General features: G+C 39.6%; 2 protein-coding genes across 21 annotated transcripts in view; both read left to right on the forward strand.

The window, feature by feature from the left end:
* elna (elastin a) overlaps window positions 1-15,811 on the forward strand; it is a 53,819-nt gene extending 38,008 nt beyond the window's left edge. For 16 of the 20 annotated variants that reach the window (XM_080288959.1, XM_080288962.1, XM_080288964.1 and 13 more), the window contains 18 exons: window positions 140-166; window positions 272-304; window positions 545-628; window positions 727-758; window positions 2,952-2,979; window positions 3,083-3,097; window positions 3,220-3,249; window positions 3,795-3,821; window positions 4,829-4,876; window positions 6,123-6,155; window positions 6,248-6,334; window positions 6,810-6,866; window positions 7,456-7,500; window positions 8,308-8,346; window positions 8,925-8,972; window positions 11,495-11,527; window positions 14,232-14,309; window positions 14,397-15,811. In XM_080288959.1, the coding sequence (XP_080145085.1) occupies window positions 140-166; window positions 272-304; window positions 545-628; window positions 727-758; window positions 2,952-2,979; window positions 3,083-3,097; window positions 3,220-3,249; window positions 3,795-3,821; window positions 4,829-4,876; window positions 6,123-6,155; window positions 6,248-6,334; window positions 6,810-6,866; window positions 7,456-7,500; window positions 8,308-8,346; window positions 8,925-8,972; window positions 11,495-11,527; window positions 14,232-14,309; window positions 14,397-14,443 (791 nt within the window). In that variant the 3' untranslated portion in view covers window positions 14,444-15,811. Of the gene's footprint in view, window positions 1-139; window positions 167-271; window positions 305-544; window positions 629-726; window positions 759-1,229; window positions 1,316-2,951; window positions 2,980-3,082; window positions 3,098-3,219; window positions 3,250-3,794; window positions 3,822-4,828; window positions 4,877-6,122; window positions 6,156-6,247; window positions 6,335-6,809; window positions 6,867-7,455; window positions 7,501-8,307; window positions 8,347-8,924; window positions 8,973-11,494; window positions 11,528-14,231; window positions 14,310-14,396 lie in introns of those variants that run through there. The other 4 variants (XM_080288960.1, XM_080288969.1, XM_080288978.1 and 1 more) reach the window with 4 other exon arrangements.
* A 2,684-nt stretch (window positions 15,812-18,495) lies between these two features.
* The window catches only part of limk1a (LIM domain kinase 1a), a 51,844-nt gene continuing 46,860 nt past the window's right edge, over window positions 18,496-23,479 (forward strand). Inside the window, exons 1-2 of the mRNA XM_026191799.2 lie at window positions 18,496-18,738; window positions 21,726-21,825. Of these exons, the coding sequence (XP_026047584.1) occupies window positions 18,681-18,738; window positions 21,726-21,825 (158 nt within the window). The 5' untranslated portion in view covers window positions 18,496-18,680. The remainder of the gene's footprint in view (window positions 18,739-21,725; window positions 21,826-23,479) is intronic.

Below are 23,479 nucleotides of genomic sequence, written 5' to 3' on the forward strand. Positions count from 1 at the left end.
CACATTTCCTTGATGATTCTGAGAGAAAGAGTACAGTTTTCTGTCACTTCAAGCATTTTTCACTTAATCGTTTCTATAAATTTTTATATTGTCTTAGTTGCAAATTAATGATGCAGCTGGTTCTGGTTCTTTTGATTAGGAGTTGGAACTGGAGGTCTACCTGGAGGTACTGCATGAAAACACCAAACAGCCATTGAGTGTGATTATAGAATTCAACTAACATCAAACAATGTCATGATATGAGTATTAATGACATTGTGTTTTTACACAGGATTTCCAGTTGGAGCAAAAGCACCAAAATACGGTAAGGAGAACCTCAAAACTAATAGAAAAAGCTACATTGTTTTATAATAAAGATGCAAAGATGCAGAAGTTGGTTAAAAGATAAAAATACCAAATCACAGCCAATTACAGTCAACTGGAGTAAAGCTTCATCCACCAATGACATCAGGTATCAGGGTCCATGTCATGATGGGAAACAAGTTAGGGTTCTGGCAAATTATAGACAGAATTTGGATGAATTTAAAATGTTGTATCATTGCAGTAGTTCCAGGAGTGACTCCATACACACCTGTCAGTTTTCCAAATGGCTCTGTTGTACCTGGTCAATTAGTTCCTGGAAAACCAGGTAAAGCTTAGAGAACAGCTTCTTGTTTGTTTGTTTGTTTGTTTGTTTGCACCTTTTCATAGTTGTAAATTTTAAATGATCCATTATTGCTTCCACAGCAAAGGATGTCAGTGGAACTCCTCAGCCAGGTACGGTGAAATGTCACGGCTGATTACATACTGTATGAAAGGAGGATTGTCTGCCACAGTTAGAGTATTTCTATTATACAGCAAATGTAAAAAGTTAACAGCAAACTGAAGAGATTTGTGGATTTTCATTTTTAAGTCTCAGAAGCTTATTGAGAGCTTCAGCACACTGCTTGCACGACTTTACCAATAAAACACGCACACGGCTCGACCTGCCACGCCATTTTTTTCCTTGTTTTTAACAGTTGCTCTCTACTTTGTGGTAAACGTATTTGCCCCTTCACTCCTTTTCTGCCCACACAATTTCCCAGTTTTAATAATATTGCTACAAGCCGTTGACCACCTCCAGCTTTACAGCCTCCAAGCTGTGGCAGTGCTTTGGTCCACTTCACAGCTTCTGCCTTTTCTTGTGGCTCTCACTCTGTGCCCGTGGAATTCACACTGGATCAAACTGGTACTTGTCATCTTTTTGGCAGAGCCCACTGATATTGCCACAACTGGCAAGACCCCAGAGGTCCCAGATCCCAGTAAGACTCGGTTTGCTTGAAGTCTTTGACCATAAATTAAATTATAAGGCATTTATTTGATGTTTGCAGTTGTAGTTGAGTTTTGATCTAATATATATATTTATCTATTCAGTATTTGAGAATGTGATTTAGATTTTTTGAGATGATTTGGACCCTTTTTGCTTCTGTCTTGATAATTATGTCTATTTATTTAAATCAAATTATTACATCAAGAAATTATGCCGTATGAGAGTGTTTATAATTTATACAAAGCTAAATTAAATTTTCCAGGATTTAGAGAGTTCACTTTCTCAAATACTATTTGGAAATACTATAGAAATGTCTCATGAGCATGCATTAGCTGTAGTAAGTAGCACTCCACTTCTTTTTGGGACTGTAAAGAATGGGAACCAATTACCTTTTTTACAGTATTATATATATACTCTGCTAAAGGGAAGCAGCATTATGTACTCTGTCAAATACGTGAGAGAGCTGTCTCACATATAGTGCCTGGACACTGTGCTTCACAAAGTCCTGAAAGAAAAGTCGTTTTAAAGCAGACCTATTATGCTTGCTTCAAGCTCCAGAGTTTTATTCTTGGACTATATAGAGTAGTTTTGAATCATAGCTCAAAATTATTCTTTGTTACCTTATTTAAGCATTAGTGCACCTCAGTTTTAGCTATTCTTCCTTTAAGCCAACCTTCTTCTGATTGGCTGCCCCTCACTAAAAGAAGACTTCAGCAGCAGGTGGGTGGAGCTTCTATGCAGACAGCCAGAGCTGCGTGTCTGATATGATGTCCCTCTTTGACATCATACAGATCCAAGAGTAGGAAAACTGTCTGAAACTGAGCATTTAGAGCACAATGAAGGCTTTTGGTTTAGGCTTATTTAGTTTTATAGGGGTTAAGACTTCTACTATTCACATCACCAAAATAAATAAGTGAACACATAAAAATAAAAAGAACGGCAGCATAATAGGTCCACTTTAACCTGTCTTGCCTCTTCAACTTCCTGTTAGTGTTGCATAATTTGGGGCTGCTTTTTTTTTTCTTTCTCTAGCATTTACTCGACTTGTGCACTCCTTTACTTTTTACCTCACAGCTTCCTGTGCTTGATGCATTGCTTTCATTATAGCGTCATTACTGCAATTTGTGTACTATTAACTGCATTAGTCCTGCATTAGGGAACAGGTAGATTAATGGGTAGCGATCTTTTCTGTTTTAATTCCTCATATTCTCCACAGAGGTTTGTTTAGGAACATGACTACTTGTGCACATAGTTTGACAGTTTTTTGTGATATTTACACAGTTTAAGTTTGTAAAATCACTGCACTTAAAGTCCTTTATTATTAAATAAACAGTGAATAAATTGAAAAGCAGCTACTTTACACTTTTTATTAGATTAGTTGTTTCGTAGTTGCATGAAATCCTAGAAGATTACGTCTTGTATTTATTTCCTTGCATTCCCAAATCCAATTAATGGAAACCATTGATTTTGTTGATATTAGTTGGGCTCATCTGAAAGGACAAAAAGTAAAAGGCACTTTTCTAACTTTTTTTCTTTCTTTCCTCTCGTGGTGGATGGGTGAACACAGGTGGTAAGTTGGAAACAAACATGCAGGTTTTTGCTTCATTTGATTCTCACGTGTGTCTCTTTGTTTTAATAAATGTTATTTCTGACTCCTCTGACAGTTTCTGGTGGAATTGTTCAGCCTAGTGGTAAGTAGTTCACATTAATCCTGTAAATCCTTGTTAACAGTGAAAGTATGCTTACTGTGCTTATCTAAACATTATTATACTTTTTCTTTTTTTTACTTTACAGCTGGCACAGGTGTTGGTAAATATGTCAAAATCCTCTCATACTGAAATATATCAAAAATACTCAGAGGTTCATGATTTGGGCTTCATTCAAACATTAAACGTGACAAAACTTTTACTTGTGTGTTTCCCGTGTGACAGTTGGAACAGGAGTTGACGCTCCCACTGGTGGTAAGAACAGTTTTTCTTTTTCCTTTCTGTACGTATTCAACATGTGCCATTAAGCAACTTATTTCAATGGATCTTTTAACAAAAGCTTGTAGCATCTGTTAATCTGTAAAGTCTATGACAGAGGTGTCAAACATAAGGCCAGGGGGCCAGAATTGGCCGAATCCGGCCAACTGGACAGCTTTAGAGGAGGGCATCAATTTTGTTCTTTTAACTGTATTTTCAGTTAAAACATTGTGGTTTATACGTAAGGGACAGTTTGGACAATGAGCTACCAGAACTTTTTTGTAATCTCCTTACAGTGTCACACTGTCAGATTTATTTCATTTACTACTACAGCATTTGTTTATATTATAACAATATTTATTTCTTATCTCTGGGATTAAATATGCACTTAAACTTCTTTACACTAACAGCATGAGCTTTATGTAGCCCTTAAAGTGAAATGAGTTTGGTATACCTGCCCTATTACATTTATTATTACTGAAATTGCATTACTTGTCATTTTGACATATTTTAATGAATGTAACCGTTGCCTATGTTTCTAGTTGACACTTCACGCCAAGTTCAACCTGGTAAGTTTACGTTTTTAATCAAAATTGAGCAAAATGTACTGATTAATTTGTAATTTACAATAAGAAAGAAAAAAAAGAAAAATAAGAGTTAAGTTTCACCCTATCACGCCTCACTCACTGGCCACAAAAAGGTGTTTTAACATTCCTCAGAGATTTTCGTCCATATTTACGTGATGGCATCACACATTTGCTACAGATTTGTTGACTGTACATGGATGATGGAAATCTCTCGTTACATCACATCCCAAAAATGGTCTATTCGATTGTGTACAGACAACTCAAGAGAAAAATGACAGGAGGCCAAGCTGAAGATGTTAACTTTGGAGACAAAGTTAGAGAAGCGAGGCTGAGATGGCTTCGACAGTGAATATGCTGGACAAAGAATGTATTAAAAAAAATGGAGCTGCCCAGATAGAGGAAAAGAGGAGAGCAAAAATGATTGATATAGTGAATGAAGACATGCAGAGGGTTGGTGTGAGTGTGGAGGATGCTAGGAACAGGGTGAGATGGAGGCAGATGATCCACTGGCCACACCTAAAGGGACTGCACAGATGTCCCTAATGAAGTGGCCAGTGAGTGTAATTCTACCCATTCTTGTGACTGTAATAGTTAAAGGAACTAAACACGATATGCTAAATTAAATTAAATGTATTAAAAATGTCAGAATAGTTGAGGATTTTAAATTAACTGATCAAACTGTTGTTTTCTAACTGGTTTTAATAGGTTTTCCTTTTTTTACCTTTCTTTTTTTCATCACCCATGTTGGGCAGTTTATTATTCTATCTGTTATTTTAACTGGAGTTCAACAACAAGTCAAATATTTATTATTTTATTGATTCAGGAGTGCTGTGTTGTTTTAATCACTCAGTCTCCTGGATGTTTTCTAACTTAAAGTTCATGAAAGTATGCTGGATCCATCTGGCCACATGGTGGAGACCAATACAAACATACCCGCTGTGGGGCTTTTTCTCTTTGACTGTAAAAGTAAAAGGCGCGGCTGTTTTCAGGTCCTGGTGTTGGAACAGTTGGAAAAGCACCCAAACCATTTATACCAGGTAAAGAGGAGCTAGATATTTTAACTATCACTCATTTGTATGATAAAGCACAAGATGTCTCTGATTCTCTTGCATGTGATCTGTTTATGTTTTCCTCACTCCTTCGCCACAAAATACTAGATGTGCATTTAAGGAGTTCAACTGAATATTGTCTGAATTTAGTACATAATATTTTAGCCATCTGTAGCTCACACCAAGCCTAGATGTTTATATCTGGATTTATACAGTTTGTAAATGAATTTGTATTTAAATGTTTCTAATTATTAGAGTTGTGCATTATACATATGATCAGTATGGCACAGTTAAATAACTAAATTGTGACATATCACAGATTAATTTCAACACTACTGTCATGTTTGCTGCTGCTGCTCATTACTTACACAAACACACAGACAGCATCTTACCCTGTCATTTTAGTCTCAATCCAAATATTGATTAATTTGTTTTTATAATCACATCCACTGTCAAGCTACACATGATGCATCCTTCTTAACGTGCACTCTCTGTGCAGACAGTTAACGATTCTTCAGCCTGGATCGATGAAACCAACAAAAAGCTGCATCAGGCCAATTATACCTGCAACAGACTGAATAGTCATCAGTTTTGTGCATCTGCTCGTTTGCACTTTTAGGGCATTTTACCTATTGTGCACTTTTTTTGCAAGCTTTGATGTAATTTTTTGAATAGAATTGTAAAACTGAGAAATTTTGTTGGTAACAGGAGACTCTCCTGATAGATAATTAAAAATAAAAACAAACATTTTTTTACTAAGATTAAAACACACAATATGACAAAAAATTAAACGTTAAAATATTATAAACTCTCAAGATAAAGTATTTGTTACCTTTACATTTTTTGGATTAATGTAAAGGATCATCAATAACACTGTGATACCCGAATAGAATCTGTTATTATTTTTGTTGACTGTTGATTTTGTTTCTCACTTTTGTCTGATGCCTATCGAGTAAATCTCCGTTTTTCCCAGTATTAACATGGCAGGGATTTGAAATTGCACGTTATAACATGAAGTCTTCTGTTTGACGTTTACTCGTTTGTGCACTCAGGGTAAATGTTATGCCCAAACTGTTGATTTAACTAATTACATAGAAAATTTAATAAATGTAAATTTTCTGTGTAATTTTGTTACATAAGTACGTACACATTCAGTTTCTACAGAGTACATTTTATTTAATCACTTGAATAAATAAACCTTTGATTTTTGGGGTCTTCTATTTTTACTCCCTAGGTACTGGCTATCCTTATGGAGCACCTTATGGAGGCAAGTTTCCTGTTTAAGTTTATTATGTTTTGGCTCTCATAGATTTTGTTTAAAGAGCAGTGAGGTATATTTCTACTCTTTTTGTGCTTTAGTACCTTTAGGCACTGGACCCGGAACTGGACCCGGAACTGGGCCTGGAACTGGAACACTGCCTGGAGCAAAGCCTCTGAAACCTCCAGGTACTCGAATCCATTTTTTCCTTCAAGCAACCAAACTGTTTTAGTAACTAAAACTACTTTTTAAATATACTATAAGACTAAAGCTGGTGCAAAAAACTTGCCTATAATCTTTTCTTTATCTATGAGAGACACTCTAATGTCTTATAATTATGGTGTAATCATTTTTATGCAAAACACAAAGTGGAAAGACACTGGATGAACAAAACCATTGTATGGTACGTCATACAGAACAAAATAAACAAAAAACATTTAAAAATGTAAATTCTGAATGAATGCATGTACAATATGTTTTATTTTAACACAAAGTGAGTAGTCAAAGAGTACTGAGATGTATGAAAGTTTCGACTGTCAGAATTGAAGAACTAATAATGGAATAATTAGATAAATACACAGCGTGATAACTGCTGTCATGTTCGTGTTTTTGCAGAAGCTTGTGCACATGCAGTCTCAGCATTGTTGTGTTTTGTGTTTGTAGCTGTGGGTGGTGTTGGAGAGAGACCAGGAATCCCACTGGCTGCAGGAGGTTATCAAGGTCAGTGAGCCCTAAGAAAATTTACTTGCAGGAAGCTAAATTATTATAACGTATTAGTAATTTTTAATTGGGAAATAAGAGTGCATCCTGCTTTTTAGCAGGACTTGTTGAAATCAGGGAACATCGTATTATCATTAGACCCTTTTTGTAATTCCTTCACTGAGCGTAACGCCTTCTCAAAATGTAGGAGATGCTTTATCTATTAGATGTCACCATGATTCAGGTGGATACACTCTGCTTGGACAAGGTATATATAAAAGGAGGCGAGCCTGTCAGCATTGATGCCTAATGTTTCCCTGACTTTAAAAAACAACAACAAAATCATCCAGTCCAGTGCACAAAGTGACAGTTGGTGAAGAGATGTCATCTCATGCCACTTCCTGTGCAGGAAATTGGCCAAAATGCTGATAAGTTGCTGTGCAGGGTGCAGCGTATCAGGAATGATAAAAACCACTTTAAGGAAGGAAAACAACTGGGGCAATATTCAAAGAGTTTCTCATTCTTTATGTGGCTCTCAGTCCTAAGCAGGATGGCTATAGTAATAGATTAAAGGGTCATTGCATGTAAGCCAGTTTTCTCTGTGTGACAGGTGGAGTTGCGTATCCTGGAGCTGCAGCTAAAGCGCCGAAACCAGGTAATGTAACAGGCCCGGTACTGCTGCCGCACATCAAAGCACAATGTAAACATGGGAAATGTGCTGTGAATGTGTTTTCCTATAGCTTGTGGCCACTGTGTACTTTATGTTGAAAACACAGTTTCCCAGAAACAGTGTTTGGGAAAACGTCCACCTCACTTCCTCTTCAAATTAAGCCTCAAAAATTCAGTACTGGATCTTTTTAAAGTAGTTTTTGTTTTGTTAGCGAGTTGCTATCAAACCAAAATCACTAGATTTACTCAGATTACTTGTATCAAAAAGACACTTTGTAGACATTTACAGTACCATATTCTCTCTCTTTAGCAGAGTTTGTTTACCAGTGAGAAATGTGGCCTGAAACAAAGTGATTCAGCCATTTATTTTTTTTTAAATCCAGCTTCTGCAAAGGCAAGCTCCACCAAGGGCAGTAATCCCTGCAGTATTTCTGTTCCGTTAGGAGTCTGTAAATGGAGCAAGTCAACAACACATCATTTTGCCCTGGAGACCATATTACTGTGCAGAACATCACTGTGGGATTGTTTGAAGATAACACAACCCCCCTGGGGAGTCCTGCCCTGAAATAGCAAAATTCTGCCAGGGGAAATTTGGATGAGGACGTTAATGTGACGTTAGCTGAGCCACTGGCCACATGCCAGTTTAGGGCCTGAAGCAACAATGCTGGAGTAATACACACAGGAAAAAAAACTACAATCCATAGAAATATGAAACTTAGAAAGTTGTATTTGCTGTATATCAGAAGAAAAGAAACATTTGAATTGTTTCTTTATTGTCTTTTAATTTGAGCAGGCTACGGCAATATTGGAGGTGGTGGCGGATACCAACAAGGTGAGGACCACAGTGACATTTTTACCACTCAGTCCCTCTCCTTTTTATTCTTAAGCAGCTTAAGATGATGCATATTTCTGTTCAGAAGTCTACAGCCATATTTACACTTGCACAGCTTTTAGACCTGCCTCTTCTTCTCTTCCTCTGCCCACCCGTGATGGATCATTGCAATCACACAGCAGCAGCCGACAGTGCCGCCTGCTCTCACTTCCCCACAGATACTGCCCGGCTACAGCTAGTCATAAAAACTGTGTCCTAATCCATCTCCCAGTGAACACAGACACATCCGTCTGTGTTACTGCAGATGGTTTAATAGCTTTCATTTTTGCAGCACAGTTTTTCCATCAGGGAGGTTTGCCAAACTGAGAGATCCGTAATTATGAAAATCAGGTCAAGTTGTCATATTCAGCGTAATGCTGGGTTGTTTAATCATAACTTACTTGTAAAACATTTAGTGCAAATGGATTTACTGCCAACACAAATAGATTCTATACATGAATCCAATTCTTATCGTGTGACATATTTTCTATCTGTAGGCCTGTGAGGTCTCCATTAAAAAGGCTTTTTCAAATTTACAGGTGTAGTTCCTGGTTACAGAGGAGGATACCCCCAGCAGTACTACCAAGGTAAAACAACTACTTCCTTTATGCACATTTTGATTAAAGTATATTGATGAATTCACAGCACACATTATGTTACATACTACCTGCTACCTGTTGTTGGTGATAAACACTTCTGTGTAGTGACCTTTTAAGGGCGCAGGTTGTGCCATAAATCAGTGTTGACAAATGACAAAATAGAGCCATTTATCTTTAGAAGGTGGGATCAAAGGCAGAGAACAGTGGTAGGATGTTTTAAGAGTGTGTGGCTGTATCGGAGGTGGACTTTCACCCAAGAATAAGAACTCCAAAAAAAGAGGCTCTAATACTACTTTTCAGTAAAGCAGACTGAAGTATACTCATGAGCTACTTTATTAGATGTACCTTGCTAGTACCAAGTAGGACCAATTTTACCTTCAGAACGGCCTTAATTGCTTGTTGCAAAGATTCATCATTCATTCATCAGCTGTATTGTCGCAGCAGACAATCTTTCCAGCCTTCTGTTGTTCAAGAAAAAAGAAAAAAAGATGCAAATCTTGGTTGTAACAAGCGGTTATTTGAGTAACTGTTGCTTTCCTGTCGAATCATGTGGTGATTCTCCTCTGACATCAGCAAGGCATTTTCAGCCAGACAACAGCAACCTGCTGGATATTTTCTCTTTTTCAGCCCATTCTCAATAAACCTGAGGCTACGTTCACACTGCAGGTCTTAATGCTCAATTCCGATTTTTTGATCAAATCCGGGTTTTTTTTGTCTGCTCGTTCACACTACAAATAAAATGCGACAGCAAACGCGCTCTAGTGTGAACGCTCAAAGCGGCCCGCATGCGCAAAAGAAGACGTCAAACACAACGCGCTCTGTTTAGACCCAGACCAAACAATATTGTTTGACTGATGGCCCTTAACATAAAGACTTCGGACTTCACGTTTCCCAATTTTTGCTTTAAGTTATTTTGTTATTTACATAATAATGTAAATAACCTAATAATGATCCTTATTGCTGTTTAAGAGAGGAGCGGTGCTTCAAAGGATAGTTGCAGATTTCTGTCAGAATCTGCAGATTATGCAGTACAAATAAAATGTTAACGTTTCTCCAACGTTGTCTTCCCAACAGTTTCACTGGACGGCCAGGAAGCGTTCGCGATGTCTTATCGGGCGCTTCTCCGGCGCTGATAATTGGCGTCTGTCTTGTGTCAGTGACGTAAAAGACGGATTTAATGCGACATGACCGTTCAAACAGCAGACACTTTCTAAAACATCAGATATGTATCGGATTCAGTACCACATACGAAAGTGACCCAGATCGGATTTGAAAATATCGGATTTGTGCCGTTCACACTGTCATACCATGATCGTATATGGGTCGCATAGGGTCCAAAAAATCTGATTTGATGCGCTTTCACCTGCAGTGTGAACGTAGCCTTAGACATGGTTGTTGGGGACAATCCCAGTAGCTCAGCAGTTTCTGAAATACTCTGACCAGCCAGTCTCACAACAAAGTCACTTAAATCAAATAGTCTTCTTTCATCATTCTGATAAGCAGTTTGAAATTCAGCATGCCGTCTTGACCCTTGGCTGATTAGATATTTGCATCAACAAGCAATTGAACTGGTGTACCTAATGAAAAACTGTAATTCACAGTACATTCATAGCACTGATAACTGCATTGCTAAAATAAACCTGCCTCCACCGAGCGGAGGATTTGGCGCACAGATGATTGTTTAACTGTTTGTCCTTGTTTCTGGATCAGGGGCCGGATTAATGCTGCCTCCACTTTAGAGCTTAAAGAAAAGGAGAGGGGAGCAACAGAAGGTTTTCTTTTCTTGCAACAATATTCACATGCCGAAAATGATTCGGAAACCACATTAGGAAAAATATTACCTGATTACCTCATCGGTATTTATTCTTCCCTCTCCTTTCCTTAATGTCGGCCACTTTCGCAGCTTCAGCTTTTGCACAGTTTCCATGTCATGCTTATTATGACCTCTTACTCGTTAATCTACAGTAGAGATATCTACTGTATCCTCTTATCCAACTAAAAAAAAAACATATTAAACTTTAAATATCTGGAATGTTTTAGTTTAATTTGAATTTGATTAATTATTCATAAATATTTTTGACTATCCTAAACACTGAAGGTTTTTTTTTTTTAGACCAAAAGGATTTGTGAACTTTTCCATTTTAAGTTAAAAATAATTAAACAGGTCAACCCACATTTTACTGACATTTCTTCAGTTTAAGCAGACAAACCTTATGCACCTCTATCCACAAGATTAAATGTCGGTATTATAAATACAAAACACAGACAGGAGAAGACTACTGTCTGCATAAAATCTGGTCACTTGTCTGCACTGAAAATGTGTCTGGAACAAACAGCTCAGCTCTACGTTTAAGTGCCTCCTGTGCGATCCTCTATAATGTCAACAGTTTAATTCTAACCACATCCTGGCTGAGAGAAATGAATCCACCTGTGTGACAGACCCAAAGTGGTTTCATCCTATCATTGCTCTGCTGACACCTACTCTTGTATTTGTCTTTCCTGTTGTGTAGGATATGTGCCAGCCCCGCTGACTCCTCAACAAGGTACCAAAACTCCACGTCCTCTCATTACATTACTTCACACATGCAAAAAGAAAACTTTATTTTTTTGCACATTATAAAGGCATTGTTTCAGTGAGCGACTGTTCCCTGAAGCTCTGCTCATTTTCCAGTTTATCTCTCATTAAATCTACTTTTTGGCAGAGCACGCCAACATGCCAGATTATCGAGATGAGTTTGGAAAATGGGTGTGTGCTGGTCAGTGCAGATGGTGCAGCTCAGCCCGTATGATGAACACACCATAATCTGTATCTTCCTGAACTAAATTACTCCTGCGAGTGGGATAATTTCATAGAAAGCGCATGCTATTTTAGAGGCTATAATATCATTCGTTGGATCACTCAAAGTACCTGACATACAGCTTTCAAGGGCTTTCAAGTCTCTGAATGAAATCTGAATCAGGTTTATTGACAAAACTTTAGCCAAACCAGGATATTTTTTTTTTATAGAATGCCCTGAATAAGCATGTGTTAGTGTAACATGTTACTTATAACGTGACTGGAGGATCATTAAGAAGATTAAGATATAAGAACTGTAGACGGGAAGAAAATGTTCTTGTGCCTTGAGGTGTAGGTCCTAATGTGCTGCAACCCCCTGCCAGAGGCAAGTGACTTAAAAAGCTCCTGTGGGAGAAGTGCAGATTCCAGCCAGTTGCCTTCTTAGTAGAGCAGTGGAGTGTGGAGGGGAGACAACCCTACACATGAGAGTAACTAGGAGAAGTGGATGACAAGATGCAGGTGAAGATAATCAAAGACAATTACACAGGAGAAGTACAACTAAAGTCAAGAAGCTAGAGATGGGTATCTATCAAAATAAAACAGGAAGGAAGAATTGTAACTAAATGGGGGAACACAGACGTGAATGATCTTAACATATGGGATCAACACAGTAAGAAGAAGATAAGATAGGAAACAACTCAAACTTTAATCAAGAATAATTTCATGTTTCTATGGTGAACATAATTAAATCATGTAGCATCTGCATGAAAATCCGCAACTTAATTTGTATCATGTCATCTCAACAAGATCAATCTAGTAAGAGTGGTTCATTGCCTGGACTCACGAAATTCACAAAATCACATTAGATGTCAAACTGCAGGAAAATCGCTGGAGTTTTAAGAGGCAGATAACTACACCCACACCAGGTGTATGCTATCGCTATTTATTGTGGTTTAACATGTCAAGGAAAAAAACGTACAGAAAATTCTGCATCAAGCCTTGCAATCATAGTTTTCCTAGTTTTGTTAAGCCTGGCTTGACAGCTTGGTGGCACGATGGTTAGTGCTGTTGCCTCACAGCAAGAAGGGCCTGGGTTCAAATCCACAATCTGGCTGATTTGCAGTGTGTAATTAGAGTTAGGTTAATGGGTAATTCTAAATTATCCATGATTGTAAGTGCAAATGGTTGTTTGTCTCTATGAAATCATCAACCCTCATATTGGTTCATTAAGCAAGACTAGCAGTTATTAACAAAGTAGTCGTTCAAACAACAAGATTTCATTGTGTTTTCCTAAAGTTTTTAACTTGTGTAGAATGAATTAAAATAAATTTCACTTTATATACTTCAATAAATCACTTAAAGTCAATGTAAGTATACTACATTGATCCAACGTAATCTGATTACATTAAACCACCAAATGTCAAATGTGTTGGTTTGACATGGTCATAAATGGGTTATTGTACTTGGTTAAATCACATGGAAAAAGGTGCCATGATTAAATTGTATTCATCCAACAACAGAATTTTTTGAGTGCAGGCAGACTCATCCCCACCTTTGATTAGCCCGATCGAGGTAGCGTCATCTGCTAATTTCATAAGGTTGACTGACTGGAGGTGGAGCTGTTGGTATGCAGGAATAAAATGAGGGGAGAAAGTATGTAGCCTGTAGGGGAACTGGTGCTGGTGGTCTGAGACATGCATGCATTTTCATGTCATGCCATTACATGACCAGTGAGGGTTTTCACATCCTTCCTTGGGCTGGTGGATAGTGGAGCAGTCCCACAATGATGGGACAAAATGATCTTTGCTAAAGTACTTGTAAAATCAGTGTGCCTTTTAGCAGCCATCCTAAAAAGTATTTCACAGTCACCAGGACTCAAAAACTTTATATGTAGAAGTTTATTATAAATATCATTCATCTCATCTTGGTGGTGTTGATTAGATTAAGATAAAGTTCTTGTCCAGTATATCAGCAGCTGTCTGTCATATATCACCTACCTTATTAATATAACTTGCTGAGCCGGTCTGCAGTGCAAACTTCACTAGTAAATCCATCTACAGTTTAATTTCCAGCACCCGTGTTTGGAGGCAAGTGTCTCCTGCCTTAAACGGCATCCTTACAGGGAAACGTGAACTTATCAAATGTGAACTTTGATAAGACATGCCGAGAAAAAGACAAGTTCTTAAACATTTATGCACTAGAAGAACATTTTGTTGAAAGCAAATGAATCATATTGGGGTTTTTTTTGTTTTTTGAAAGTACCAAATTTTACACAGAGAAAGTTTTTCTTGTAGAAATAGAAACAAAAACCCACAAAAAAGCCAAGAGAACAGTTGGATATTCAAATATATGCGTGGAAAATAGAGGGACAGATCTGCCCAGTGTCCAGTCGGATAATCTTCTGGCAAACATTAAGGCCAGTACCCTCAGATTGGAAACATAATAACCAATATTGTTTTGTTGTTTTGCAGCCAAAGCAGCAAAGTACGGTGCTCTGCAGGGCTTCCTTGGTGGCGCAGGTGGAGGAGGAGGCGGAGGATTCTATAGAGGTAAAAGACCTGTGCACATTGTTGAAGAAGCATCCTGAAAAACAGAAGTTGCTGCAAAGGCTAAAATGTTGCCGGTGTTTGCTGTAGGTGGCGTTGCAGGATGCCAGGGCAAATACTGTGGGAGGAGGAAGTAGAGGATCTCTCGAGATCCAGTGACCTCAAGAAACCATGGTGCTACTGCATGATCGAGAATGTACATTTTATATGCAAAGCCCCATTAGACAACCTGTAAAGATGTTTGTTTTTACTTACTTGACTTCAGTGTCTGTTTTTACACAAACCCACCGACCCAGAATTTTGTACATGTGACGTATGTTATTGACAGTGCCTTTTAATCATTAACGTGTTCAAGTTAACCAAGTTAATTCTGTACCGCACCGGCCCACCATGTGTCGCTGCGTCCGTGCACACACGCCTGCACGTGTGTGTATTGTTTGTTTGAAACTCTGTCTGTACCATCGGCTGTCAATGTCACCCACAAGTGATTTCCCTTTCTGCTTTAATCCTAAACTAAATCAAGGTGATCCGTCTCACTGGGCAGCACAGGGCTCGTCTGCTCCTCTCTGACCTGTCACAGGGGTGGGGTTGGTCATAGCTAGGCCGAAATCTGATGATATCCATCCAATGTCAGTGCGGTTCCTGGCTCCCCATTTTCTCTGCTGCCATTTTTAGGCCTGCTGGGTATAAAGCGGTGGTAACTGGGGCTCCAGCCAACCCATCTGCTCTCACCAACTTTGCTGATTCTTGTTGCTGTGCAGTTCAGTGTTCTCAGCTTTTTTGTGTTAAATGTTGCCAAACACTTTCTGCTGAAGACAGTCAAAAAGCAGTGGGTTTAAATATCAATCAGACACTGCTTTGGTATGTACGCGACGTGTATGTGCGTGTGTGTTTCATTATGTGTCGTGTTTAAGTCTGCTTCAAATGTTTAGTCTCATTTACATTTATGTAACTGGTCATTATTCAAGATTTGCGGCACCATGATTTGACTCATAGCTTTTTTGTTATCAGGAATGTGTGAGCATTAAAAAAAACAATCCTTTGCTTTTGCATTTATTCACTGTTATTAACTGTAATACAGATTAATACTTTGTTTTAATGGGAATGCCGCTGTGTTTATGTGAGGCACAAAATCCCTGTTCTTTATTTACTTGAGCTGCTTTAAAAAAAACAAAACCAAAGGCTTTACTGACCAAAGGCTCATGAGCGCTGTTGCCAAGTGACCCCTATCTCTTCCCGTAACTGTGTACTGTATTTTGTACTAATTTGATGGCTTCAGTTCCTTCACTCGGTGCTGTGTAAGAACTGTCTTTGAGCCTCGCTGGGTCAGACCTTGTCTTATGTGGCGTGGGATACTCTTCATCTTTATTTAAAACTGTTTTTATAAGGAGGAACAGTGTGGTTTTGCACTTTTTATGTTTCCACGGCACACATGTGACTTGTTCCCGGACATCCCGGCATTTTATTTGCTTTAACAAATAACAAAATAAAATGTGTTTAAAGAACACGCGTCTTCTTATTCATTACTTCTTCCTGTCCGTCCTGAGGGCTGATCAAAATCACCCGGTGGGGAGTGTCGAATCAGTCCAACGCTGGAACAATAACCTGGGTTCAAGTCCTGCCTGTTTTAGAGCTTTTTTTTCATATGAGTTCTGTTATTGTTCCACTAGGAAAAATGAATCACTTATCAGATTTATTGTATGTGAAGGATTTCTTCTCTATAATGAAAACAAACCTCAGGTTAGGTGCGAACACTTTGCCAGAGTATGGCGACTATGAGCTGTGTTCTTATTGTGCCAGCTGGAAGTAATGAACTCATACTGCTGTTCCCTGAAGATCTCCTGGGAGAGCCACTGACCCGTGATCCACATCCTGTAAAAGTAGCTTACACTGTTGTTCCAGGAGCAGAGGCTTTACTGCAGACATAAAACAATGTCACTGTGAAACTCTAGTCGAATTCTGTTTTTCTACAGCTGGCAATTACACATTTCTGTAAATCTATTTGCTTGATTTTCCTAGTGTTAGTTAGCTTGCTTAATTTCTAACAGGAAATAATGTGTTTGTGTTACTTTAGGCAACATGTAATCGGTGTAGGCAAACCCTTTGTACATACGTGTACTAAATCAGTTACCTGGCGACCTGCCGCTGGGACAAACAGATCAAACCTCTGGCCCTGGCTTAGCTATCCCACTCCCATCTCCCCATACCAACACTCCTGACGCTGAACCAGCGACACTGATTCTTGAAGAAAAAAAATAAGTTTTTTTTAATATCAAAAAATGTGTCTAATTGCAGGAAGCCCCTTGGGAAATAAATATATTTAATAATAATAATAATAATGATAGCCCACATAAACTGAGAATTTTTGTTAAAGCGTGCATTGCTCTGTGTATATTTTGCACACTGCCGGCTGCAGGTAGCTTTAAGAAGCGTTAAGTTCATCATGTCTAAGCAATGAGGAGTTTTAAGCAAAAATATTTCAACTTGGTGTCCACTAATGCTATACTCACACATGAGAAAACAGTGTTTGGAGACTGCAGTATAAGCAAGATTACTGTGATTTGTGTGCTTTGAAGACGGAGACCGGGTATGCAACCACCCGCAGTGAGCTGCCGTCCTCGTTACCATTTTATTGCTGTCTTTAGTGCGATAAGACTGAATCAGTCTGCTATGAATCTGCTGGCAATTACATGTTAATACTACAAACCTAATTATACAAACCTGTTGCCGTCTACATTTACATAAGTCATCCAGTGGAAGTGAGTCCCTTACTGCAAAGAGACGTGTTACAGAGGTGTTGAGGTCATCCAGACTCACTCAGAGTTACAAAAAAAAAAAAGGGGGGGGGGGGGGGGGATCCATCGTCACCACCACGTGGAGCAGGTGCAGAGCCGAAAAAATGTAAACATAGAAAAGAATTAACACACACTGCAGAGCTCCAGCTTCCTTATTTATTGCATCTAGTAGTGTGTGACGTTTCGACTACGTCTGCTTTTCTTCAGATAATGACACGTAGGACGGCACCATCTTAAATCGTCTGTGATAGATCACATGACCATGACCAATGGCAATAATATCCAATCAGAACCATGTCTTATAGGTCTCACTCAGATTTATTCCAATAGGTTGATAGTCTGTCTGCATTTGAATTTGAGTTTGCCATTTTATGTCCACTCTAGTGTCACATGGTAGACCTGCACCTCAACTCGCCTCCGTATTTGTTGTGTGAAATTGGCACTAATTTCTGTGCGTTTCAGAATTGCTGTGAGACGGTGGCTGATTGGGTTCTTTTAACTGAAGCTAGTTATATTTGATTGTTCTTACACTCTGGTCCTTTGATATTTCACACTACAAACGCTGCTGTTTCACTTGTGGCCCTTTGTGCAGGTATGTTAAAAATTCCAGACTGAAGAAGGTTTGAATTAAAAATATTTTTTATGTTTGCATTCTGCTGTGGTTCTGTGCTTTGTACAATTGAAATTCAGAGATGATTCGGTGATATAATCATGCTGTACACACAGAATCCGTGTGTTACACTGAACCATAAAGGAAAATGGACGTGTTGACTGCGTTGCATTTAAGCAATGACTAAAATCAGTAATTACCATTTTGTAATTTCTGAATTGTGCGCTCAGGCTTCCGTTTCGTGCCTGCTTTACACTTCTTCGCAGAGCTAACTGATTTTATGGCTCCTAAATTAAGCCCCAGTTAATCTCATGAACAGCAAATTTCACGATTTAGACATCTAATAAAACCTCAGTTTTTATACTCCTGACTACACTGCAGCTGCTTTTAGATTTGCCTTCATGGGTTTAAAACCAGCCAACCACTTCATTTTATTTCCCTTCGTTACAGCTTCTTTTTATGTTGCACCCTTTGCTTACACTTTGTTTGCACTTCTATGAGACACTTAGCAGCTACTTCCAGCACCTCCACCTATCCCATATCTCAACCCCTTTCGCCACTATCACGCATCAATGCGTTAATATTTTACCTGCCTTTCTACAAGAGCGCACTCTGTCTACTTGTAGTTACCTTGTAGTTACTATGGTGGCGTTTCTGCGCCGTCTCCCCCCACCTACCCCTCTCCCCTCCGTCCCTCCTCCACCAGACTTTATTAAGCAGGGCGTGTTTGTGGTTGGCCAGCCCCCTGTTTCCTCCGCACTGCTCGGCAGCTTCATTGGTCAGCGCCTCTCTTGAATGAAGCGCCGCAGAAACGTGCAGGCAGCGGGCAGAAGGAAGCTGTGTGGGCCGCCGCAGGGAGCGACCGACGCGCAGCGACACGACCCCCGGGCGCGTTGCGGTGTGTGTCGGTGAACACCGTTTATCCGTCGAGCAGAGGCAGTTGGCTCTCTCCCGGAGCTCCGCGTGTGAATGAGGTTGATGCTGCTCTGTTGCACCTGGAAGGACGAACGCATGGGAGAGGAGGAAGGTAAGGACCTGCGTGCTGGTTACGCGCTTCGGCTTTTGGGGCGGGCGATGCGGAGACCACGGCGCACTCCCTGCTCCTCGAAACGCAGAAGATGCTCCAACAGAAAAAAAAGCTGCACACTGCACCGTTTCTGTGTTTACTGTACAGAAATAGGTTCGTGTGCAGGGAGCGCCAGGCTGTGCCGCAGATGAAGCCATTCTTCGAGTGGATGCGGCCAGCATGTTTGTATGCAACGTTCACCCTCAGGCCACCACCACACTCTTCATCTGCCGCCAGCCTTCTCCAATAATCCAGCATGCAGTGCTTATAAACAGGTTGTTACGTGAGAAGTAACTGTCCTTTAAGAGCTTCCTTCATGCTGTGTGAAAACACACAGATGGCAGAGTTTCCTGTTGTGCCTGCACCAAACTAAGACTCCCACAGACTCCATGATTAACTTAGGTGTGTGACCGGTGTAGATTTAATCGTTTAAAGCAGCCAGATAACCTTCTGATCTCATTATTAATGAAGCTGTTTTAATTGTATGTTTTTTTAATTCATTGTTTTCTGGATAGTGATTCAGGAAGCTATGGCTCGAACAGCTGGTAAACCACATTGTTGATCTATGTGTGTGTATTTTGGCATGTGGTGTGAGATAACTGTGCACACCGAGCTGTCAGTCAGCTTCACTGAGGTGAACAATGGGCGTCCTATGTAAGGTTTCACTTTGCATTGCAGTGTGGTTAGCTAATCTGGAAGTGTCTGCTTTAGGTCAGAGCGGGCGGGGCGTACGCACCTGTACCTGCACAGGTTTTACAGTTTGTGCCAGAATGTAGGTGTGTTTCTGTTTGCCTTGGCAGCCCTGTCTGAAGTCAACAGGAGGAAAGAGATCATGCAGAGAAATGCTCCACAATAAAAAATGCTATAAAAAAATTAAAAAAAAAAGATGGTAAAAAAGTGTTTAAAGAGAGAAGGCTGGAGGAGTGAAGAAGAAAAGCATTAGCACCAGACATCAGCACCCAAAGCTCTGCCAAAATGGCTTTCAGTTCACAGGATGGATGAATAATTGAAGCTGTTGTGCAGAGTTAAGTTTTATCAAGACTCTTCCACCAGTATCCAGATTTCATATTGTGGCACTTTTGAACTTAACCTTGGTCAAAATTGGGCCTCTTTATAGCTGCTTTGTATGTGGAGAAGTACTCTTGTTACTTCTTGTTGAAATGCCATGATGAAGAGGTGCTACGCTCGGCTGTTACTCTGAGGTGACAGTCGTGATGTTACTCTTGGGTGTACCGCAAGTTCAGGAGCTCAGCAGTGAGAGTAATGCGGGGGAACCTGAAGCAGTAGCATCTGTGCAGTTTTATTCTTTACAAATCAAAACAGCATCCCCACGGATGGAATGCTTTCAACTGGCTGCCATGTTTGTGTTTGCTGTTACTCACTGAGTCTTGCCGTGTGACTTTTTTTAGGCAAATTAACTCAGGCAACAAATGCATCTAACACAGCATAACGTTGGCCGCCGCCTCGCCCTTTGCACCAGATGAACCCTTACTGCAGGATAAATCGTCCCAACTCTGCCAAATTGCTTTTTTCCTGAAACTAATCATAATGAAGATTTTCCTAAGAGGTGGAATCTTTGATCTGCAGCTAATAAGATTCCTCTCATGGAAACGACTCTTATCAGGAAAGAAGTAGAAGAAAGCCGATGTCTGGTTTAAATTGTAAGGAAAATATAAAATGTTATTAGCAGGCATGTTATTAGCCTGCTAATAACTATGTTATTAACTATGTTATTAGCAGTTTTGATGATAACTACATTATTTTAAAAGCGTACATCTACCTGCCATCATTTTATGCATCATCTCAGTTTCTCTTTAGTTTCTTTGTGTCGTTTCCTGCTTTTACAACACGCACCCACGCCTCCACACTCATGGTGCGTTAATTTTGAATTTGAAAGTAGGAATTTCTGAGTTTCCAGTTGGGAATTTTCATCTGGAATGGCCCCCCTTAATCTGAAGTTCCGAGGCAAATACAATGCAGCATCATCATCACCCTGATTTCTACACTCGATTAGTTTTGGACTTGTTAGCCAAGCTTGCTTAATAGAATAGCTCATTTCAGCTGCTCCCTTATTCACAAAGGGGTCGCCACAGCAGGGAGCTCCACATGTTTGACGTGGCAGATTCTCACACTAGATGTGACACCCAAGTGAGTCTGTCTCTCCTCTGGGACTGAACCAGGTATCTTTCGCGTGATAGAGATATGTGTAAACCATTACACTATAGAGCAGCTGTAGAGCTGCCAAAACAGTGTTTCCACCGTTTCCTCATACCCTTTCGAGCAAGGTTATGGTAGAACATCGTTAATACTTGTGCTGTGGCTCATTCTGTGGCCTTTTGTACAGGTAAATTGTGGGGGAAAAAACCCAAAACAACAAAAAAAAATGGAAAGTTTATGACTAGAAAAAAGGGATAAAACATCCAATTAGAGGTAGGTTTGGAAAAGTAAAATAAAAGCCTTTTATTACTGAGCATAACTACCTTTGGAAACCTGGATGTTTTATGCCTTTTGGTCATAATATTTCAATTTTTCTCATTGCCAAAGTTTGAATATTATCCTATAATTCTAGGCAAAAAATTGTGTTTCTTTAAATGTTATGATTTTTTTTAATAAACAAGAGTTTTTCTATTAAACAGGGCAATGCAGCAAATTAGTGGTTTTGCCCCTGCTGAGCCGTATGCTCATTAAAAATGCCCCTTCAGATGGTACATCGTTTCTGCTCTGGTGGTAACGGTGGAGGAGACGCTGTGTGGTGTGTTTGTTTGAGTTGTGTGTTTTTAGAGCTGGGTTATAAACCAGCAGTGATAATTTGCATAGCCAGATAAGCGGTGGAGAAGGCATACAGACAGAGACACAAACACACATCTCTTTGTGCGAACTGTTTATAACTTTATGTTTAATGAGCTTTAATATGGTGATATCAGCACGTCGGTCTCCTGTCATTACAGCTGGAGGAAGTTTGCCCGTGTGCGCGGGATGCAAACAGAGGATCTACGATGAGCAGTACCTCCAGGCCCTTAACAATGACTGGCATACCGTCTGCTTCAGGTACTTTCAGCACAAACAGCAAACCAGACTCAACATATAAACCCAGACTTTGAGTGCACACACGTCTTTAAGTCTCACTGAGTTTTTGGCCACTTGGGAACAACACTGAAATATCACAGTGCATCTTGCTTATTTATCCATCCTACAAGTCCATCCAGCTAGAGCAAATACAGGTCAAAAGTTCACTGGCGTTTAGCGCTGTTCATAGAGTCGACCTGAAGGGGAATTCTGCCTATCAATTAGCTGCTAAATGTTCCACTGTGTTCAACAGCCGGTTACCAAGTGTCTGCTGAATGGTATATTACTGTGATTAATATATCACTCATTATTACTGCTTTAAAGGACAGCGAAGGAGTGAGTGAAGTGAGTTAATGGTTGCACATATAAGGCATAAAAGTACCCTAGAAAATAAAATAAAAATACCAAATATTTGCTGTTTTCAGTGTTTAAAAGTCCTGTGAGTCCACAGTCCAGTGAAAACCCTTTCTTTCTTAAAATACTGGTTCCACAGGAAAATAAAGGCTAAGCAGTAGCTGGATGTTGCTAATCATATCCACTGTCTGTCTGATCATCAGTTTACAGGGCTGAAGCATTCAGTGTAGGTTAAAGAGCCCGACAGCATGGCTTAGGCTTGAAAGGTTTCATCTGAACAAACCACAAGGCTTCTGGAATAATGTCCTTTGGGCATGTTTGGCTGTAATGTACAAACACCTCATAGCAGCAAACAGGCACGGTGGTGGAGGGTGATTATTTAGGCTTGTTTTCCAAGCATAGAACGTGGGCACCTATTAGTTATTAAGCTGATGATTAACTTCTCTGTACATCAAAGTATTCTAGAGTCAAATATGAGGCCATCCATCTGACAGCTAAATACTGACGCAAACTGCGTCGTGCAACTGGTCAGTGATTCCAAACACAGCAGCAAAGTCCAGACCGAACTGAAATGTTGTGGCGGGACCTTAAGAGAGCTGTGCAAAAAAAATGCTTGCAAACTTCAATGAACGGATGTAATGTTGTAAAGAAGTGTGGGTCAAAATTCCTCCACAGAGATGTGAGAGACTGATAAAGTTATTCCTACTAAAGGTGGTTTAATGAGCTAGTTAATCATGGGGAATATTTATTTTTCACAGGACTGCAGAGAGTCCCGTGAGAAACTTTATCTTTCACATGACTGTGCGATTAAAAAATGATCAGGTTTCAGGATGTTAGATAAACCAGTTTATTCATATCACCTTGGGAAACTGTAATAAAGATATTAAATGGGAGAAATAGCTGGCAAGTTGTGTAACAAGTTTAGTTTTTTGTGGTTTCAATGTAGGCTTTGTACTGCAGCATTTCCTGGAATTGCTACTGTTACAGACTCGTTCCCAGGCATGTCTGTGCCTGCTTGTGTTTTCTTTCATTTCGAGGAGCTAAACGTTTTCGTGTTATTGCCCATAATCACATCTTGTTCCTTGTTTAATCTTTCTTCACTGTAATGCTAACACAAGTATCCTCCTCCCACCACCTTTTCTAAGAAAATCTCCTTAAATCTGATCTGTATTTTTCTCACAAGCGTTTCCTTTTTGTGGGTGAAGGTAAAGGTAAAGTTTCAGATTTTGCTGTGTTTTCTTGTACTTTTAGTTTTTGATGAATTCTGTAACAGACATAACCT

Source organism: Astatotilapia calliptera, chromosome 14 (genome assembly GCF_964374335.1).
Source record: "Astatotilapia calliptera chromosome 14, fAstCal68.1, whole genome shotgun sequence".
NCBI classification, from domain to species: Eukaryota; Metazoa; Chordata; class Actinopteri; order Cichliformes; family Cichlidae; genus Astatotilapia; species Astatotilapia calliptera.